This window comes from Sitophilus oryzae, unplaced genomic scaffold (genome assembly GCF_002938485.1).
Source record: "Sitophilus oryzae breed Bouriz unplaced genomic scaffold, Soryzae_2.0 scaffold_177_pilon_pilon, whole genome shotgun sequence".
In the NCBI taxonomy this organism is placed as follows: Eukaryota; Metazoa; Arthropoda; class Insecta; order Coleoptera; family Curculionidae; genus Sitophilus; species Sitophilus oryzae.
The window spans coordinates 9,718,299-9,741,570 of record NW_022146479.1 but is presented as its reverse complement, the minus strand read 5'-3'; the positions used below and the strand labels follow the sequence as shown (position 1 = coordinate 9,741,570).

General features: G+C 35.3%; 1 protein-coding gene across 7 annotated transcripts in view; it reads left to right on the top strand.

Annotated features, from left to right (window-relative positions):
- The window catches only part of LOC115882136 (aryl hydrocarbon receptor nuclear translocator homolog), a 34,854-nt gene extending 11,785 nt beyond the window's left edge, over positions 1-23,069 (top strand). For 2 of the 7 annotated variants that reach the window (XM_030899992.1, XM_030899989.1), the window contains 9 exons: positions 3,303-3,386; positions 8,359-8,516; positions 15,901-16,218; positions 16,307-16,501; positions 16,603-16,902; positions 16,975-19,281; positions 20,771-20,908; positions 22,388-22,855; positions 22,918-23,069. In XM_030899992.1, the coding sequence (XP_030755852.1) occupies positions 3,303-3,386; positions 8,359-8,516; positions 15,901-16,218; positions 16,307-16,501; positions 16,603-16,902; positions 16,975-17,852 (1,933 nt within the window). In that variant the 3' untranslated portion in view covers positions 17,853-19,281; positions 20,771-20,908; positions 22,388-22,855; positions 22,918-23,069. Of the gene's footprint in view, positions 1-3,302; positions 3,387-8,355; positions 8,517-14,957; positions 15,029-15,900; positions 16,219-16,306; positions 16,502-16,602; positions 16,903-16,974; positions 19,282-20,770; positions 20,909-22,387; positions 22,856-22,917 lie in introns of those variants that run through there. The other 5 variants (XM_030899991.1, XM_030899988.1, XM_030899993.1 and 2 more) reach the window with 4 other exon arrangements.
- The last annotated feature ends 203 nt before the right edge of the window (positions 23,070-23,272 follow it).

The following is a 23,272-nucleotide window of genomic DNA, read 5'->3' as shown; positions in this document are numbered from 1 at the left end:
TTATGACACTATATTTGATTTTCTTTTATAATAGGCACACAAATAAAAATAGATAGGTACATTTTTTTAATAAAGTACCGTCTACACATAACGTATTACCTGTCAGTATTGCATGTCAGGTAAAACTGACGACGGTTCTCAAGACGGTCGTACGACACAAGAAATACGGAATAATACGATATACACGAGGAAATACGGTATAACCCCTTTCACTGTTAGACCTTTACATACTTCGGCCTATTTCGCGCATAGTGTAGAGGGCGTTTAAAACTGAATTATTTATTTAATTCTTTAGACGGTCTTTTTTCTTAATTCAGTTTAAGTAAAACGGACCGGTTTTTCGTCTACACACAAGGTTTTAGTTAATACGCTTTTGACTGAACAGGTAAAATGTTATATGTAAACGGGGCTTAAGATCTTTGATCAGCTTTTCGAACCAGACTTATTTTATTTGAAATTCCGTGCCCAGTGTTTTATGATAACAATAAACTTAACAGATAGAAACGACATAAGTAATGATGGAGTACCATCGTATCTTTCAGCGGCGAGCTCCTATTACATAAGTTGTAAAATTATTGTTGAAACTAGATAATATATTATTCCATTGTGTCCGCCCATGGAGTTATTACAAAGATACAGATAGAGATAGGTTGCTCTTTCTTCGTTTGAAATAAAAGTTATGGTGAATTATGCCGCGTGGGCGTGGGAACGCGCTAAACTAGATCAAGATGTGTCTAAATTTCAAACTTGAATCGTTTCGATGCTCGTAATTTGTGTACACAACCGCGTACTTTCTACTCGAGTATTTAGGTTAGAAAATTCATATTGGCCGAGCTCATTGTGTCCTCTTAGCTTTTGTTCTTATTATAATGTCGCATTTCCATTAAATTGTATAAATGAAGTTACTAAAATAATTAAACCTAAATATGTTGCTCACTTGATTTTGAGTAGTGTTCTATATCTCTCTTTTTGAGCTAGTTTTGATGATGGTTAAAACGTTCCTTATATTTATTACTGTTGTTCTAAGACTACAATGGTCTATATTTTATTATTGTAGGCCTTTTAATTAATAAGAGAGGTCTCAGAAAGATATAGTAAACATAGTCCTAAAATTATGAAAATTTCAGAATTTGTGGAAAATTTTATAATGTAGATTCATTCAGAACATATACACTTTTGAATATGGTAGCTTGGCTTTATGGGAAAATTAATTTTTTGGACCCTTGTTTTTCAGGTATTTTTTTTAATTTGATGAAGGTTAAAAGGTCCCCTACGTCTATTAGTGTTCTCGTAGGACTACGATGGCCTATATTTTCTTAATCTGCACCTTTTATGGTGGCATGACGAGAATCGCCAATTTTCAAGACTATTATGTATTATGTATGGAAAAATGTGGGTTTTAATATACACACCTTTGGGTGCTTAGGTACCTTGGCTTTATGGGAAAATGAATTTTTTGGACCCTTTATTTTTCAGCTATTTTTTTATTTGACAAAAATTAAAAGGCCTCTACGTCCATTACTGTTTACGTAGGACTACAACGGTCTATATTTTCTTATTCTACACCTTTTAATTAGTGAATAACTAATAATTAAATAGTGAAATTTTATGTAGATTCAGAATTTAGAATAAAATTCAGAATTTGGATTCAGAATTTGAAATTCAAATTTGGAATACCTTTGGACCTAAGCCTTCAACCTTGGTTTTATCCTTGTTCATCATCTACTACATAGATAGTCTAATAATAATTTCCCTGATCGTTATGGAACCTTAACGGTTGTAGATATCTTCATTTCGTAATTGTTATGTCATTATTTGCATATAAAGCGATATTACCGCTTGTCGAAAGTAGCTATTGCGATAAATTTGCAAATCATCGACTTCAGATCCTTTAACAATAGTGTTGATATTTTGCGGTTGAATTGCAACAGAACAAACTCTTATTAAGAGTTGTTTCTGTGAAAGGCCAGACAACAATCGGCCAAAACACCCTGTATATTTACTGATACGACGAAAAAGAAAAGGCACTGTATTGTCACAAGTATTGTACTGTTTATGTCGTGTGTTTGTGCAGTAACATGGTATATTTTTTTATCGAGTATTCTTTTTCTCTTGTTCAGAGATTAAAAACCATAGGATTCCTTTTTTTATTTTCATCCAAATAGGGGTGTAATCCAAAATAGGGGTCATCCATATACTGGGTCAAAACTAAGAGAATAACATTTTCTTTAAAGTTATACAAGTTTTTTAAGGGAGTTCCACCTCATATCTGGGTATACACTCAATTATTCAAACCGCATAGCATCTAAATTAACTGTTAATAAATGTTTTGTGTGGCTTAGTGAATAATAGTGTTGTTTTTGGCTTTTAAGTTGACGTGCGCGTTTGTGTGAATGCGGTAATCGCTTTTTTATGATATCTATAATTTTTGTAAGTTAACTGTTATTCAGTTATGCTTAATAACTAAAGCTGTTAACCAGGTCATATAATATTCCAACAAGCATGTAACTTGATAATTAAATTTACAATTACAAAGCTATCATCATACACGATATTACAGTACTGGAAATATGAGAATGAGAATAAGAAATTTAATGGCTTCAATCAAAAAGTTTAGGGAGCGTGTACAGGTTTTCAATAATATTGTAAAATCTCTCAAGGAAATACTTGTGCGCTTCAGATATTAATAGTGCATGTACCCACGTGTTTCTGATAACGAAGATATATTAATCTACATCAGATATTCGAAGGGATGTTAAGTGAACCCTAAAGAAGCTGCTATTCAAAAGGCTAACGATTTGGAGGCGACTGACTTTAGAAACAGATAGTTCTGAGCACTACACTTTATGGATGATTTTAGATACTTCGGCTTATGTAAATCGGCAAATAACTTTATTCCCGTGATTCTGGAATTATTTCCTTCAAAATGAGAAAAATATACACTCTCGAGAATGTCCAAGTAAAGTTTTGTTTGCAACTTTGTGACTGCCACTTTCTTTTTTCACTTTTCTTCATCTAATTAAATTAACTCACCTTGACTTAATCTTACGCGCTCGAGTATTTCTAACGATCATTTTTTTACTGCTCTGAGTGGGTGCCCTACACGCACGTCCCTGTATAAAACGTGTACAGTGGTGGTGCTTAACAAAGTGCAAGATTTCTCTCCTTATGTTATTCTGTCGCGCTTGAGTATATTCTAAAATCTCTGCTTGGGTACCTTGACTATTAGGTTTAGAATTATTTTTAATCATCCGTTTTTTATATTTGGTTTAATAGAAATAAGTTTCCTTTTATTATTTTAGGTCAGATGAAGACGACCCCAGCTCTAACAAATACGCTAGGATGGATGACGATCCAACCATTCAAGATAAGGAACGGTTTGCTAGGTAAGTATCAACTCCGACTTGAAATTTAGATGTAAACAAATCATCCCAAATTGCGGTTTTAGGTTTCTATAACGAGTTCAATTTTCTGGCCAAAAACTGAGGAAATAAAACATTGTGACAACTATTTACCGACAAACCAGGGAAAATTGTACATCTGCTATAGATGTACTGAAGTAAAAACTTGATAAATTTAAGCTGTGCAATTTTTTTCATGGTGTTTATGTAATTACAAGACTTTTTTGAAACTTTAGTTTCAAATTTTTGTAGATCTGATTTTTTTCGGGAGCTTAATAGATCCTTAACAGAGATATAGTTAGATAAGATTAGATTCGGCAAGGTGGCTATCGGCCTGTTCCACTGCGACCTTTTCAGATCTGTTGGGATCCTCTTCTGATCTTTAGGTTAATTCTCCAGTCCTATCCTTTTTACAAAATCTGGCCAATGCTCTATCATTGCATAGTACAAAGAACCGCACATTTGTCAGGTTGTTCTTCAAATTGACAGAATCTGCACATAGCTTCGTTCGCCAATCTCATCATCTTTAGATATGCCTATTCAGCTTACAATAAATTCCCTGTTGTTAGTAGACCTATTACAGCTTTGACTGTCTTTCCGTCTTTGCTTTTCAGGTCTTCCGTGAATGTTGTACTGTGAACTTTTTTGCCTGTCTCTGCCCTAGTGAAGAGTTTTGTAGCCATTCTTGTTTATTTACTTTATTGTAAGCCTTTCCAAATAGGAAGTCATGATTTTTTTGCGGAAATGCATAATTTTTTTTGCACAGTTTTTGAAATGCACAGTTTTTTTAGCTTTAGAATAGCTGAAACCAGTTACATAAAAACACGTTTCTGTTATGTCTAGAAATTTTTCTAGATATAGACAGGTAAAAAACTTCTTGCGGAGGCGTACGTACCATTTTCATTTATTGATAAAATATTGTAAGATAGAATATAGCAAGATTTGAAAAGCACTGGGCAGTTGGAATTGGTAAACAGGCACGTTTTAGCTTACAGCGTGTTGTGATTGCTTTGGTTTGTTGGTTCGTTTTTGTTTATTTTCGTTTTTTCTAGATACGGTATTGATGTCCAAATTACAGTATCTACTAGGTTAAGTGCATACCTACACAAGAAAAGTGTTTGCAAGAATGCAAAGCAGGAACATATTTTCTTGTAACTGATTTCAGTTACCTATTCTAAAGTTAACACTATTTTATGAAGATGACTGAAGCAGAATGTTTTTGTGTGTTTATGTTTAGAAAAGTGTTTGGGATGTAAAGCAGGAACATGGTTTCATGCAAATGAATTCAGTTATTCTAAGGTCGAGAAAAAGAGAATGGTGCATTTCCGCAGATAAATTTTTATGATTTTGTGTTTGGGGAGGCTTCTTTCTATATACGGGGTGTTTTGTTGTTTTTTTATAAGTGATTTCAGATTAAAAAAAATGCCCCCAACGATATTTGATTCAAGTTTGGACGATTAGGTCGCGTAAATGTTACATTTTAATCGTAATTTCGCGGTTTTTTCTATTGATAACTTGTGCTATGGCTGGTATGATAGAAAATACGACTCCCGTTGGTACGAGTCCGAATATTTTCGCTGTCGGTATTGGAACGGCGGGCCCGAGGAGCTGCGATCGTGTTCCCGAGCAGTCGTGACCTGCCCCGGGCCAAAGGGGGGCGGGGACCCGCTCTTTCCCACGCTGCCGTGCCCCCTGCGAGGCCCCCCTGCGCCCGCAAGGACGCCTTTCGCCTCTTGCTCGTCGTTTTCGGCGCTTTTCTATGGTCCCGGATGTTGCCAGGGATCTCGACAGGAAGAACTGGGCGTCCCCCGAAGCAAGTTTCATAGAAACTAGTGTTTATTCAGTGTACTTATTTTTATTATGTGTTATTGTGGAATTGTTACGTATACAGTGTATTGCGGACACATTTTCGGGAATATTTTGTCTATAAAGTTCCATACTCACTATGTCTGTGATGGCGAACCTTTTGAGTTCGGTGTGTCAACATTTTGAAAAAGCGAAACATAATTTTTGTGGCGTGTCACAGATCACAAAAGTAAAGACTTAAAAAATGATAGGGATCTGTTATTTCATTCAACAATCCCATACATTTCGTCCATATGTCTTGAAGTGGACGGCTACTGCTACTTCTGTTTTTTATTGTTTTGATTCTCCATCACAGGGCTGCAAAAGCAAATCAGTATAAATCACGGCGTTTTTATAAAAAGGTATAGGTTTCTTACATATTAATTTAATGTTATTGCACTGACTACTGGTTTCATAAGATTCAAACATACCGAAGATATTTCTCCGACACAGAGAATGTCTTGTACGTCTGGTTTCGGAATTAAATTATTAATCATTATTAACGCGTAAGTAATCATATTTTTATTAATGACTAACTCTGGCCGTTATGAGAGACTAATATTTGAATTGTGACATTTTTTATCTTTGAAGTTGCGTGTCATATTGACATTGTCATTGGTTTGCCATCACTGCACTATGCGCTGATGCGTCAATTCGATTCGTTAGTTCGTTTGGAAATTCGTCCATTGTATTCGTGATATTTCTTTTGATAAACCGACATTCTGCCGATCCGCCGCACAAGCCATCGCATCGACGCTTTGGCGCAGCAAATTGACGCATTGACGAACTGCATCAGCGCATAATGAGGATGGGGCTTTATTATATTTATTTTGCTTTAAATCCCGGTACTCGTCTGCGTTATATTTTATTCTTGTGCTCCTAATATCCGTCTACACATAACGTTTGACCTTACGTCTTAGGCACAATTCTCACTATAACGTCCCGTCACCATCACGTCGAGCCGCCGCGTTGTCTCGACAGATAACATGAAATAAATGGGTGATGGACGTTGCCACGACGGGACGACGACGTTACGGGTAGTGTGAATATGTTTTTTGTTGTCCATTTAAGAATATTTACCGTGGTGGCCGGCAGCTAGCTGGCGGCGCGACGTGACGGTGGCGGGACGTTACAGTGAGAATCGCGCCTTAGACGCCAACCCAACCGTTTTCAAGATATTTGGAATAGAAATAGTCAATACATATTATTATTGACAGAGATTTACATTAAATTATTGAAATACTATTTATTTAAAGACTTTCTACGTAGAAAATGAGTCTAGTAAAAATCTGTTAAAAAAATGCACGATTTGAAGGAGTCTTACAGCAATACCAAGACCAATACCAAGGGAGTCTTGATCTGGCATTTATACATTACTTTTGAGGCACACTTCCTCCTATTAATTGAAATCAAATTTTATAATAAACATGACTAATAAATAAAATTGTATCAAGTTGGTCCCTGGGGTCGTAAAAATTCCTTCGCACTTGACTGGTGCGGTTGATCCTAAACAGGGTATCTTTAGTACCTTTTCCGATAAACTATAAAAATACCAAGATCTTTAATTGACTTAACAGCCGAAGACATTTTTGGAATCCATCAAATCAATGTCCTCAAACAAACCATACTGTTTATCTCTAATAAAAATTTATTAACCGACGTGACCGAAGGGATTATCCAACCATGTTTTTTTGTTTTGATGCTTTTTTGTGAATCAAAAGTTCAAAAGACTAGATTGAACCACCTTGTATACTGTGTTGGGATGCTGAGCGAGAATACTATTTACAAGAGACTGAAATTACGCCGTTAGGTTGATGTGAAGTCTCAATCACAGGTACAATTACATTTAATATGTAGGTGTGTGTCGTGTAACAATAATAATATCTTTACTTTCGTCTTTGCCGGTCGTACATTACCGACGAAGGTTGCCGTTATTTTTCTTCTCTTTTCGGTTTAGTTTTCCGTGGAATTTTGTAATTTACTTGCTTAAAATGTTGCTTTGGATTAATTCAAGTTGCCTCTCGCATGCCGATCATAGCAATTATTTCAGTTTGTTTTTATTTTTAAAGTTTGTAATTTAATTCTAAATGAATAGCGTTAAAACAGTTAGTGTTTCAGACACAACAGATTTTCGTTTTAGGGGCGTCCATAAACTATGTGATGCGGTTTTGAGGATTTTTTGGAGGATTATGAGGAACAACCCAAAAAAAAATCCTATTCAAAAGACTGACGACTTGGACGCGACCAAAAGTCATAATAGATTTATTATATAGAAACACATAATTCCCAGCACACCACACTATTGATAATTCTAAATACATCGGCTTGTAGAAATCGGTAAATTATCTTATTCCCGAATGATTTTTTTCAACATAATGTAAATAACTACACTCGAGAATGTCCAGGTGACTTTTTTTGACTCTTCTATTTTCTTATGTCATGCTTAAATCGTCAGATTGATTCAATGCCCACTTTTCAGCATGTAATTAACTCACTAAGCCTTAAACTGACGCGCTCGACTTTTTCTAACGATCATTTTTTTACTGCCCTGATCGGCTGCCTTACACGCACCGCCCTGTATAAAAGGTTCATATATGTTGGGGGTACTTAATAGAGTGCAAGATTTCTCCCCTTATGTTATTCTGCCACGTTTGGGTAAATTCTAAAATTCTCGTTGAGCTCACCTACAACTTGTGCTACAACAAATATGTGTAGTCAACTTCTAAGAAGCCTCACCATTCCAACACAGTCTTTGTCCGAGTCGGCCGAATCTGCAGATTTGGCAAAACAGAACTTGATAATGTGACGACAGTGGCGAGCTTAGCGCCTGAATTATGGATATAAGGACAAAAGGACATTCTGAAATAGCTTGGCAAAATGTAAAGATATACGCATATAGTAATAAATTATAGATGTTTGGTAAAAGTTCTTGTAAGTATTTTAGTGTTTCCCTGTATACCGAATAGACTTTATATGTTACTTTTACAGTAAATGATTGATGGGTGATTTGGATGATTTGTTTACATTTTTAAAATAAAATTTACTAAAGAAAATAAATTATCTTAGACAAAATATGTAATGACCGTTGGCTTTTTCTTACAACTTACTGTAGGGAGAATCATTGCGAAATTGAGAGAAGGCGCCGAAATAAGATGACAGCCTACATTACGGAGCTGTCAGACATGGTGCCCACCTGCAGCGCACTTGCCAGAAAACCTGACAAGCTCACCATCCTCCGTATGGCCGTAGCGCACATGAAAGCACTCAGAGGTAAGACAGTTTACTTTTAAGATCGAATAGATAAACACCATCAGTTTTTTAATTTCCTCTCTACGTTTAAGCGTCAAAATTACACGTTTTTAAACTTTTACTTGAATACGACAACCTTAAGCCTAGAAAGTAAAACCGGGTGTTTAGACCGGGCTTTAGACTGTAAATATACTAGACGTAACATGTGATCCAAAAATTTGATTATCAAGCTAAAAGACTGATTTTCGCGGTTCTTTAAAAAAAGCTCTCATCGTACGAACTTTTTGATTATACATATTGTATTTTACCTATTAAAAATACGATTTTATGTTCTGTTGTCTAGATCAGATGTTTTGATTAAAATTATCAGTAAAATGTTTTAAGCGCGGTCTACGCGCAACGACTTGATATATATGTTACTGTAAATGTCCGAAATGCGGTAAAACCTAGGATAAGCGTGCTAAACCTAGGATTTACTAATGAATTAACGCCCCCCAACTAACCACGCTAACCAACTCGAAATGCGTTGCCAAACCAAACCTAGGTTTTACCGCATTTCGGACATTTACAGTAACATAATATATAAATATATCGTCGAAGCAAGCATATCATACGAAGTATGCAAATATTGCAGATAAAACGTACAGACCAAGTTTTGTCCACATAACAACGACTTGTCGTTCAGTCTTTTGTATTCTGGCATATCATCATGGAGGAAATACTGTTGTGTTTAGTTTTTGCTAATTGTTTAAATAAGTTAAAAAGGGCTTTAACGTCTTAACTACGTCTCTACTAGACTTTCTTGGACTGTCTTGATCGTTCAGAAAATTAAGTAAATTAAAATATCACGGTTTATATATATCTTCATCTCCAGCACCCGAACGAATATATTTATTGTTTTGATAATTTTTTCCGTAAACAATTCTATTTTTTTTTTGTTACTGTATCCCTAGTCGCTTGAGGGTTCACGTCCTTGATTCAATAATAATCTTGTAGGCATGATTTTTATTTTTTCTTGTCACTGTATTCTTTTGATCTCGCTATAAACAAGGGAAACTCTTGTACAGTTCAATGAACTTACTGATTAACTCGTGTGAACATTGCCGTATGTCAGACATATTTGTCCATTGATTAGCTGACTAAAATTAAAATAAAACCACCAACAAATCGTTGTGGGCATCCATACACTACGACTTGTCTGTACAAACCGCCAAAATATGTGCCCAGGAGTTCAGCTCATTTAACTCAGCCTTCCGAGTTGGTGCAGTTCTAAAATATATTCAAGCTTGCTGTCCACACCCTACGTTTTATCTGCAACGTTTTGTCAACTCTAGCAAATCTAGCTAGATAGTCGTTGCGTCTGGACCGCGCTTAAGACTAAAAGCAAACAAAAGTTTTTCAGTTTTTAAACTACTAAAATTTAACTTATTCCAATTGGCAGAAAAAGAAAATTCCGTCAAAAACTGCAGAGTAGACCGGGTGCTTTACAAAATTCGTAATGCCCTTTACCATTCCTATATGCACATATGCATGTATCGCCCACGCATACCTATATTTTATACAGTTGCCTTCTTGAAATAGAGCAAACTTTTTTCTTCGGCGAACAATACATGGAAACGTTGGACCTTGTTCTTGCTTTTCCTTTTCTTCTCGAATAAAAATCCTCGTAACGTACAACAGACTGGTGGGCATTGATATTGTTCCACTTTTATTTTTCTTTTAGAATATTTAAAACTTGCTACCGATGACATATTATTTATTCACATATATTTATATTCATGTATATCCATATCGCATATACAGGGTGTCCGAATTGCTTGAAGTAATCTTTCTGAACATACTGTTTGGTAAAATGATTCTACTTAAAGATTTTTCAGACAAAAATACAAATTTTAATGCTATTTATTATTAATAATTATAATTATTAACTTTAATGTTATTAAAGTCAGTATATAGTAAGAAGATGACACGTTCAGAGGAATCGTTAATAGGTTGAAAGTGATGTCACAGTAGACTTGGAATCCTAGATATGATATGGCATTTTCTATATGGCCAAAAATTGACAATTTTTCGACTTTTTCCATACATAATACATATAGTCATGAAAATTGGCGATTTTCGTCATGTCACCGATTTTATTAAAACTGTTGTTATTTACTAATTAAAAGGTGTAGACTGGACGTATCGAATCTTTTTTGTAATTCTCATAATTTTATTACTTTGTTTACTATGCTTCTAAGGCCTTTGATAATGTGTAAAAAATAGCCAAAAATGGACATTGTGTCGATTTTTTTCCATATATACAAAGGCGTAGATTGCGAACATATCATTGTAGCTTTACGAGTATCGTAGTAGAATAGGCGAAGTTTTAACAGTTATCAAAAATTGCTTAAAAATAAGGGTTAGAAAAGTCAAGTTTATCACAAAACCAGAGCATTTAGGTATTTATATGTTTATATATTCTAAAAGTACATAATCTCCTGACGCCTTATATATCGAGAACGTCAAATTGAGAATTCCTTAAGACATAAATTATAGATAAGAAATACAAGAACGTCTGCAAGTCTTGAACCAATAAAGCTCCAATAAACTTTTTCCCTTTTTCCAAAGAGATGTGCTCTGGATAAAGAGAGTTATTAGGTCGCCGAAGACGCTGTTTTTTAACTTCTTTTTTTTCTCGAGACCAATAAGATTGACCGTGCTTGTAGTCTTCGCAAAATCTTCAACTGGGATTAAATAATAAGGACATTCATTCTAGTTAGCGAGGAGTAGGCATTATGGGGCCCATAACTAACGGGAGATAGCATCTCCGTGCAGGAGTAAAGTAAGTAAATACGGCCCCAGTCGCTGTACATCCAACCTAGACCTACACAGAGGTGGTTTCAGGTTTTTTTCGCCTCCCGACCGACGAAGAACTTTACTGGTGGTGGGCACCGAAGAGGCATTACAGGCATGCCATTCTCGCTTAATAGAACGCTAGATATACGTTTACTACTATCCTTTTTAAATTTTATTATTGATAATAATTTCTTTCAAACATAAAAGCGTATGTTTATAAAAAAGTATTTTTTAAGCAAACCTGTCAATCTTTAAAAAAGGGTATTTCCATAACGTGAAATAATGCAAGCTGGAAACGGCTACCCATGGTGTTGAACAGATGATATGCTGTTTAGATATATTTCGCCATTCTTCCGGTGCATCATGTACAAGTTCTTGAAGACTCCTGTGTGGATTTCTACTTGGTGAAACAGCCCTGCCAAGCATGTTCTATGGGGTGCATGTCTTGAGATAGGGCAGGTCAGTCCAAGCGATTGATCCCTTCAGTTTCAAGATGCTCATTTACAGCTCTGGTACGATAAGGTACGATAAGCATCCCTAAAAGCTGCTTGCCGCCATAGCCTTACATAAGGATGAAGAATATCTGTCATCCGTCATTATCCTTTCAACATGGATTAATTATATGCGGCCATGATGATCATATTATTAATTGTGTGCGGCCATCGGACATAATACCTGACCCATGTTGGGGTCAAGTATTAAGAAGGCACTTCCTCCTGCGAAGGGTGGCACGGGGCGAGCATGAATAAGCTGCTCAGCTCGCGTTGGCTCAGTCTATACACGTATTGGGTGGTAAATTAGACTGATCTTGGACCGCTCCTAGGTCTATTATTCACCTTCTTCAACTAGAGCTACTATTCTTGCACAGCCAATCTCACTTATATTGGACAATTTATTATCACACTAATCGTGAAACTGGACTGACGTTAGCCATAAAATATTCAGACTGAGACTATATCGGATATTCTTGGAATATATATTTTTTTACTACAAATATTCCATGATTTATAATGATAAACTTTGACAAACACGCCCACAAAAAATTATTTTCTACGAAAAATTCTGTCACATTATGCCAAGTTTTGAATGGGCGTATTATTGAAGTGAGACGTCTTTACGCGCGATCGGAGTAAAAATTCAAGGCCGTGACACGACATGGCCTTGACACGACACGGCCTTGACAAATGAGCTAGCGTAGTAAAAAAGTGGTAATACTATGAGAAAGTTGAGATGCGTCTTTGGAGCGCCATAACTCTGGCCCTATGTGAGCTAGGGGGCTGAAACTCGGAATGTAGATGGGGCTCGAGGAGCCACGATTGGTATGTCGATATTGGACCAAGGCCAACTTGACCGCAATGACTAAAGAATTCAAGTACAAATAACACCCGAGAGCAAATTGTTACCATGTCACCAAACAGTGCCGTGGTACATATTTTTCTTAACTTAGCTGTTTGAAGAGATATTTATATTTTTTGATAATTGTTTTGACTGCGCCTATGGTGTATACGGTGTTAAATGTTAACAAAAGGTACAAAACTATTATCGACGTATAGCACACATCAAGTACATACTTATAACATCAGAAAAATAATTATCGAATTCAAAAAGAAAACTAAGAAAACGCTAAAAAGGTGGAGCGGACTGTTTATTTATCTATGAAAAACGTAACTCCTGGCTCTTTCTTATCGCTGCGGCTTTTACACTTGAAAGCTGAACAACTAATCGCCAGTGTAATAAAGTTTATACAAAGTTTACTATACACAAACTATTAAAAATCGCTAAAATTGTCGCTGATGATCAGCTGATGAAGGTACTAAGGTCACAAATTCTGCTGCAGCCCGTATATGGGCGTTACATGTTCTTATATTCCTTAGTCATTGCTTGACCATGTACGATATGTGTGACAGTTAGTATTGACGTAAGAAACGTCAAAAGTTGATGTCGTCCGTTCGCAACAAAATTTGGTGGGTAGGCTATGTGAGCGACGGTGCACACGGTCCCACCCTGCAAAGTTGGATACGACGTTTCGTTTACATCTTCATCAGGGTGGGACTAAGGATTTGATATTGAAGAAAAATATGGGTCGATTTCGGCATAATTGGGGACGGACTACAAGATGACGCCTTCTATGTTTTTTTTTGAGCTATCAGAATCGATAGCTCTAAGTGGACGAAATCATCAGGATTTTTCTTAATTATGAGTCGATTGGAACCAAACTCGGCACGTGGATAGAGGTATCCAAACTGAATCCTCAGACGGACAGAGGGACAGACGGAAGTAAGAAGAGTTTTCTCTTCAAATATACACATTTTTTAAAATCTATTTGTACATATATAAAGAAGCTTTTCATTGATCATTAATTTCTTGATATTACGTAATAGCGCAATGAAAAATAAAAATGGCGTTGAATTTGGAGCTTATGAAAAAAAAATTAAATAAAACAAATACCAAATAAAATAATGGACGATAACGTTCAATTCTGAACTGGAAAACAAACATCGAGGCAGTAGGAAAATCCACACACATTCACGTGTTTACTCATTAATGAATTGTTTCAATAAAGGGAAAATGGTAGAGGGAAAATAAAAAAGAATGTGACTAAACTTGGTGAATTTTCGCGTGACTTGATTTTTTATTAAAACATTATTTTTACTTAACTACATAAAGAACTATTTGCTTAAAACATACTTGTAGATTCATACGGTATATGATAAAAAAAAACACGGCTTCCAGTTGGCTTGGAAATGAACATCGAGGACATTCCCCATATAATTTTATATATAAAATGACAGCGATCTTCATTTCATAGCCATCGCCAAAACCGTTTTTTTTTATCGTATGGTATAAACACCCTAGTAAAATATTATATAGCTTTATTAAACACAAATTATGAAAAAGATATGAGCTTAAGGAGCGATTTTTATCGGTGAGAAATAGTTAAACTTTTTGTCTACACAGTGACATAAGTTTTTACCTGTCAGTCTTAATTAATCGTTTTAATTGACAGGTCAACTTCCAAATTCAATCTATGTCGAACGATTAAAACTAAATAATATTTTGTTTATTAATATTGTCTAGCATCATCAACACGTTACTATTTATTTTTTAAACAAGAAGGTTTAGTATTGATGTTACTTTACGTTGTTGGTACCTGTTCCAGATAATTATGGTTTAAAAAACGTAATAATTTTTTGCCGGACATGAATTTACTTCATGCTAGGGCTGATAACGTTAAACGACCCATAAAATACAAAGTTGATGCAATTACATTTGGAAAATTCTGCCGTAAAATTTTGCCACGTTTTACCGCTACAATATTACGGACAGTCTGTCGATAAGCAGTTAAGAAAATGGAGCTTTATTGGTTATTTATGGGTCCGTTTATTTTTCATTTTGGTCTTAATACTTCCTAAATTATATAAAAAAGACTACATTTCTCTAGGCACGGAATTTATATTTTTTGTTTCTCGCGTTATTAATTATTGAGCAAGTAGAGTTTTTTCCGTAAAATATTACAATATTTTTAATGCAAATATTGAAACTGTTATGTGCATGTATTTTTTAAGTATGATGATATCGACACAGTGATTGCTTACTAAAAATATTGTATCTCCTTACAGAGGAAGAGCTTTGTCGGGAAATGTCATCCACGGAGAAAACTAGCATTAATGGAAAAGCCTACTTGCGCAGTAATGGTAATGTGCCAGACCTTCAGTCTTGCATGTCTTAGATAAATATTTAACTAAACATTCCTTTCAAAGCAAATGTATATACTGGTCAACTAAACTTAAAGAATCGGAGTAATAATAAATGCACCTTTATTTGGTTGGTGGACCAGTATGTATGTATGCATGTATGGACCAGTATACTACATCGGCTAAAATTATTTTTTTTCACTCATACTAATACTTTGTAATTCGTGAACGTATTTGTTCTCCATTTTTGAAAGTCTCAGTATATGTATTGAGACTTCGAGTCTCAGTTAGTCGGCCAGACTACAGTTTCAGTCTCTATATATAAGGTAGTAAATGATATACTTCTACAACAAACCCAATTGCATGCAAAAAAAAATACAGAAAAAAATGAAATACACTGTTTAAAAAATGGGAGCTACCTCTGTAATAAATAATTTATTTTGCATGGTTTAGTGGTATCTCCGGTCTACAGACTATGGTAGCAACAACTGCTTAAAATGTCTTATTCTTACGTTTCTTTTTTATTTTACCGTTAAATTAATAAAAATATTTACGCTAGAGAAAAGAAAAAGAAACGATATAGTGTGGCGCCATATTTTATTATTACTATGCAAAAAGTAACTATTAATGAAACGGTATACAAAGAAAGACAAGGCGATGTTCTCGTTAGTTCATTTTTATGCATAGTGCGTTTTACATATCCGATAGGGACTTCTAAGAACGTCAATAATTTTTATTCAAAATACTGTACCTGTCTGAAATACTAAAACTCGACGCGTTGACTAATTGATATACCACGTAATTGTTTCGAAATTCAACTTACTTCGGCCAGGCTAAAATTGCTTAATGGATTGAATGTCGTGTGATTTCAGGTACCGGAAACACCAGTACAGACGGAACCTACAAGCCGTCCTTCTTAACTGACCAAGAGCTGAAGCATCTGATCCTCGAGGCAGCTGATGGATTCCTTTTTGTGGTTAGTTGTGATACAGGTCGGGTAATTTATGTATCCGATTCGGTGGCTCCTGTATTGAATTACTCACAGAGCGACTGGTATGGGTCTTGCATTTACGACAATATTCATCCCGAAGACGTTGAAAAAGTTAGGGAACAGCTGTCTACACAAGAGCCACAAACCGGTAGGATACTAGACCTGAAAACTGGAACAGTTAAAAAGGAAGGACATCAGTGTAAGTAATGTTTGTTGGTCCACATATACTGCTTTTCCTATCCGTCCTGTTTTTATTTTAACTATGTATGCTTGTTCTTAAATTCCAGCGTCCATGAGGTTATGCATGGGTTCCCGAAGAGGCTTTATCTGTCGAATGAAGATCGGCAACTTGTCTCCCGAGAACATGGGTGTGGGCCACTTAAACAGGCTGAAACAGAGGAATAGTTTAGGGCCTGGTCGCGATGGGCAAAACTATGCTGTAGTCCACTGTACGGGCTACATCAAAAATTGGCCTCCTACAGGTAAGTGGTGCAGATGCTTTAATATGAAACTGGCTCCCTCGACCTTTTTTTCATATCAAACTATTCTGTTGCTATAGAAATTAAACCGCAGGAAATATCAGATATGTTCGCAGGTGTGCAAATGGAGAGACAAGCGGAGGATGACATGCATTCGGCGCATTGTTGCCTAGTTGCGATCGGGCGCCTCCAAGTGACGTCAACGCCCAACACCAGCGACATGTCGGGATCCAACAGCAATGCTGAATTTATATCACGTCATTCGACGGATGGCAAGTTCACCTTTGTGGATCAGAGAGTCATGGGGCTTTTAGGTTATTCCCCGCCGGAACTGCTGGGGAAGAGTTGCTTTGATATGTTCCATCCTGAAGACCAGACACATATGAAGGACAGTTTTGAACAGGGTAGGTAAAAATTCTAAATTTATTAATTCTTTGTTTTTATTAGAAGCAGAATTTAATGAGACCTTTTTTCAGTGTTGAAACTAAAAGGCCAAGTGTTGTCGGTGATGTATCGGTTCCGAGCAAAAAATCGAGAATGGGTCTGGCTTAGGACAAGTGCGTTCTCTTTCCTGAACCCTTACACGGACGATGTCGAATACATTGTCTGTACGAATACCACAGCTAAATCGCTGCATTCCAGCGGAAATAACAGCACCGAAGCTACGGAACAAGTAGGCTACCAACAACCCGGCCTGGATTACAGCCTTCAGCGGAGGGAGGCAGGACTCTATTCGCACATATTACCGTCAGCCCACCTACAAGGGGATTATCTGCCAATGACATCTTCGGGCTGCAGTGAACGGCAGGACGAAAGATTTCCGAGGCTTATGACCGATCCTCAGCAAGCTCAGCAGCGCCCTGGAAGCGGTCAAAATGTTTATAGCGCCTATGAACCTACGCAATCGCCGATCCAGTACGGATCACCTTCCCAAACACCAGCAACTTCGGGGGGTGCTGCCGTACTTGCGCGGCTGGGTAAAGGGAGCACCACCAGCCCAACTCCTGCCGCGGCGGCCTGGAGCCTACGCCAGTCACAGCCCCAAACGCAGTCAGCCCCAGACGGCTATCAGTACGGTCAGCCGAGTCCACGCTCTCCTGGGCCCACGTACACCCAGTTGAGCGGAGGAGGGCGCGCGGCTTCGGCCGGAGTCCCCGCGCCAGGTCCCGCTTCTTACCAGTGGGCCAACTGGCAAGGAGCGCCACAAACTTCAGAAGCAGGTCCTGGATCTGGCAGTTCTGGACCGCCTGCGCAACCCCAACCTCATGAACTGACGGACATGCTGCAGATGTTAGATGGGTCAGGGGCAGCTCCGTTTGGAGACCTAAACATGTTTGATACTACATTTGAATAGGTATCCGGGTTTTCGATACGCAAAAGGACGAATATGTTGTAATTTATTGATATCGTACTGTCTTAACGGTCGTTAAGTAAGTTATAAATAAGACTTGGTTTTTTGTAAGTGTTGTGGCGTCCAAGATGTTGTATATTTATATAAGAGCATGTTGCTATACAAATTACTCTTATTGTCTAGTGGTCACTATACTCAGATTAATTTATACGACGTTTGTAAAAAAGCATTTTTTTTATAAATAGTTAATTTTAACTTACATGTAACATTAGAAGTTTTACAACAAAAGCGAAATGTATCAATTCGATTTTAGTACATTTTTACGACTTCAAGACATATCTTTAAATATTTTAGAGTAAAAGGAGGGACAGCATTAATCGAAATAATACATTTCGCACTTTATACAAATAATTTTAATTAACTTTACGAAACGAACACCTTGTGCTTTGCAGTGTGGTGAAAACTGTTATACAAACTTAAGTAAAGTACAAAAATCTTATTTTAAAGCATCAAAGTTTATCGATCGATTTGGAACAATCAATATTTTTGTAGAGATTTTATTTTATATATTGTGTTTGTATAAATTATATATACATTGAATTTTGTTTTTTCTATTATTCAAGAAAAATAGCTAAGATTTTAAAAAGTCAATAAATAATAATAAAATAAGCTGTTTTATTTCATTATACCGTATATGGGAAATGACAACCGCTGATAGTTTTTGCGAGGTCAATATCTAGACGTCATTTACTAAAAACTGTCATAAAACTTAGATTAAATTATAAAGATTAAAAAGGATGCAAAACGGTTCCAGACACAAATGTATAAATTTGTAATTTCCAAAAAATGATTTTCTCAGACACAAATGTATAAATTTGTAATTTCCAAAAAATGATTTTCTCAGAGTTTACTATAGAATTTAAAAATCATTCTTACTCAATATAAAAATAAATTACAACCTTCTTATAGTATATACAGCAGTAAGTGCCATTAAAAAACAAAGAAGGGCACGGTAAGAGTAAATGACGTCTAGGGCTTGACCTCACTAAAATTATCATCGATTCCGGCCGGCGTTTTTTTTTATCGTAGGGTACTTTAAGTAATGTTTTAAGTAATTATTTATTTGGGTAGCGGGTAGCCTATTCTCTACGACCCCGGTGGAGGAAAGACTACTTCAGGGATACGACCCTGCCCACGCGAGTCTTGATTCTCCTCTATCTCCTAATACTAGGGGGAAATCAAGTCCTGTCCTTCATCTCATTCACAACCTTATTATTCCTTCCATATCCCACCTATTTTCCAGGAAGACTATGGTATCTAATTAACCAGAACTTTTCTCAAGAGACTAGAAGAACCTTTCAATATGGTGAAATTTAAAACTAACGGGTACCCAGCTGATTATAATATAAGAAGTCGACAATATGTCTAATAGGTATGTATTTTTTAACAGTAACATACATAATTTTTCTAAAAGCACAAAAAAATAAAGTTGTTTTAAAAAGTAACGTTTTGTTTATTGTTTATATATTTTTATTTCCGTTGAAAATGCACTCGAACATAATTATTATTTTTATAATTAAAAGAGTATCTAAGAGCTTTATACAGGGAGTCCCAGAAGTAAGTGCAAGTATTTTAACTGGTAGTATATAGTTCAACCCCATAAACACGCCTATGAGGTTTTTTTAGCGAAAATAAATTTTTGAAAATTCGAAATTTTTTGAAAAATTTTTGGAATTTTTTTTAGTTTTTAGTTAAAAAAACTACTTTCTTGATAATATGGCAACATAGGTATTAGATTAAATTTACAAGAAAAAAAATCCAGAAAAGATCCTGTGGCTCTCAAAATTTCAGCAAAAAATCAATTTTTTTGGAAATTTTCAAAGTAAATCCGTTATTTTAGACTTATTTGAAAAACGATAAAGAGAAAATATGTTTTTTTTGTCGAGATTTACCACCCCTTAAAATACTTGCACTTATTTCTGGGACACCCTGTATAGTGATTTATATAAAATTTAATATAATTTTATTTCTTTAACTATTGTTTGAGGAATTTCTCTAAGAAGTTCTGCTTCTAAAAGAAGAGCATAAATGAAAGACTTTTCCCCATAATCTTTCAAATAATTGGGGTCCCATATAAATATTCATATGAGAAGAGATATGGGCAGGGTCTATGGTTCATCTGGTCGGGCCCTAAGGCCCAAGCAAAAATTCGGGCCCTCTTTTCCAATAAAGTTCAAAAATTCAAGAAATTATGAATATTTTACAACCTTTATCGGGCCCCCCAGACCACCGGGCCTTATGGTAAAATAGGCCCTGGATATGGGTGTGAATATAATTTTATTAAATGTCTCCCTTTCTCTCCACATTGTGATTGGTCCGTTTAGAATTCGTAGCCTATGTCCAGGCATTTATTATTTTATTTTCCTATTTTTCCCATCAAATAATAAAGATAGTAGCAAGTAAAACTAAAATCCTCGCACATGAGTTTAAAATCTAGAATTCGAGTTGCGTATGTGCTATTTTAATATAAGTGTAAATTATCTTATATAGACAATATAACAATAAGAATATATTTTTTCAGGCTATACTTTTTATTTTATTAAAAAACCGACGATGCCCATTTTATAGAATTTTTAAGTATATCAATCCAATTATTTGTTAAGAATAGAACAAAAAAAGTCTCAACATATGTTAAACTTTAATTGAATATAACGAACGATGTGCAAATTATAAAGCATACCGTAATAAATTTTTATATCTTTAACATGGTATTTGGCAATATTAATTCATCGTTTTTTCCATAAGTCGGTTTTGTGACATCGTCGGTTTTTTTTCTTTTGCCCTTCATGTTAGCAATTTATTATAGAAATATTTTGAATGAAATATTTATTTGGAAAACCTAAATTTAATTTATTTTTTAGGGAATATTTTTCAAATACTGTTGGAAGTGTTGGATGATCTTGATGTTTGTAGAACAGTAGTATCAGATGTGCTATCTCATGTCCTTAGTTTTTCAACTACTCTAACAATTTAAAAACAGAAGCATTCTATGAGAAAATGTAAGTTTAATTTTATTATTTGCTCTTTAAATTGTATTGCGTGGTTGGAATAAGAGTAATAGAGTAACAACTAAGAGTAAAATGTAGAATGTATGGGGATGGGGGGTGTTAATAGTTAATTACCGCGTTTTTACAAGTCTATTATGTGTCTCTCCTTGAGTCATTTTTTTGACCTACTTTTTAGTAATTTAACCCACTATCTAAAATTAAAATAAAATAACATTGTTAACAAAGACGGCTGTGATTTTTGCTATATGAAAATACCTCCTTCTTATTGGTCAAGTCACATGTCATGACTATTTTCGGAAATTGGTGTCGGACATCTTGATTTTGTACGCCAAGAGATGCATCTCTTGGCGTTCTGAGTTCTGATTTTGTAAGTTTTTAAGATATTGATGTTCTGGTACTGATCTGAAATTTTGTGATATTTTTTAATAAAAAGTGAATTTTGTGTACACTACTTTTTCGAAAATTCTTGTTTGTGCATCGCTTAGCCTCTCCAAAAAGTGAGTACTTGATATAGGTATTTGCTTTATATTTCATTATATCTCGATTAAGATTTTTTGTAACCGTCATGGCTTTTTGGCTATTTTAATTATATCATTAATTAATAGTCTTCGATTTGTCTTAAGGTCATTATAGATATTATTCTTGTATATAGATTTTTATAAACAACTCTAACAGTGTAACATCTACTAACAGTGCTTTAAATATCCCACATTTCGTGAACATTTTCAAAACATTTAATGCTGTTTATTTCATTCTATTATGTAATAGGTAGCTAAGTGGTGACTTTTTAAATGTTTCGGAATATTATAAGGAAAAAATATATTACTATTAATAGTTGTTAATTTGTTGATATTAATGCAGTATCTCCTGACAAAGGGCCTTATTATCAGTTTGAAATTATTCAGAAGTTCAAAAATTAAATATCTCCCATTTATGTAATGTTTACTGATGATCTTTATATATTAGGAAATAACTTGACGCTTCTATGTTTTGTTACCTGACTACTTAATTTTTGTCTTATTTAATAAAATGTATGTTTTGATGTAGACTGTTTCTTTGAAAATTCTTGTTTGTACATCGTTCAGCCTCTTCAAAATATGAGTACATTTTTAAATCGTTATGGAGTCTAATTAATTTAGGGGTATATGACGTGATATGTAACTTTAATTTTTTTTATATGTAATATGTTATTTATTTCTCTTAATAACTACTATTCAATATCGTTTTTACCTATATCCTTACGTAACAGCGATTTTATGGTTTTTCTTGTACTGTGATACGATATAAACATCAGTATAAATAAAACAATACCTATCGAAAAATTTGTTGATTTATAAAGACATTTTATGATACCTATGAGATTTTTTGGAATTTATGACTGTGATATGTAACATACTGTGAATTTGTGAATTTTATTTTTCTCTTTTTATTTTCACAAAGTCTCTACAGTGTTTTTTCTTTTCTTTTTAGACGCGATTTAATACTACACATCAGCACACTGTCGCCCAGCGACTGAAGCGGCAGGATATTATTACTTAACTCGAAGGTAGTTAATGAAATTTACGTAAGTAAATTTTGCCGATGGTGTCTCGACGGTTTGGATCAAAGGGTGACGCTCGAGAGCGTGACGCTGCCTTCTTCCGAACAGGCAGACCTGGATAATCTCCGAACTTGATATTCTGCTTTACGATGACCTATGTAGCATGCATAGGTACCGATAGGTCGCTCGATAGGACAGGGGTTGATCTCAGATAAGGCTGTTTAACAGACGAGGCAAGGCATAATCATTGAAAAAGGTCAAATCTACAGAAGAGGGCAACCACACCTCGGAGGCGACATGAAGAATTTTTTGTTCTGCATCTGCCTGACATCGATTTATGGGTAGAGATTCGGGATGGAGAGGCTAGCATACCCCAGCTCAGCCTAAAACCATCTAAAGTAAGGATTTTATTTTTTTCTATTATGTTTCGGAAACTGATTATTTTTTTCTATTTTTCTAGGATAATTCGAATTCGTGGCGCGTTTAAATCAAAGAAGATTCCAGATGAAATATTGCAAGACGCGTGAATTGGTCCTAAAGCTTCTTCGGATTCTCCCAGGCACCGTCGAATACCTCTGAGGCATCAAGATACAAAACCCGCCTTATAAAAAATATATGCATAGCTTAATATATGACAAAAAAGAATAAATCGTCGGTGAAATGTGATAAACTGCTAACTCCATTATTCATAATTTTAGAAGAGAGAAAAGAAACGGTACAAAAACATCTGTGCGTATATATTTCATACGTTAATATGATATAGAGATAACAATTATCTTTGTTGGGGAACAATAAAACTTAATATTTCGTTAAAA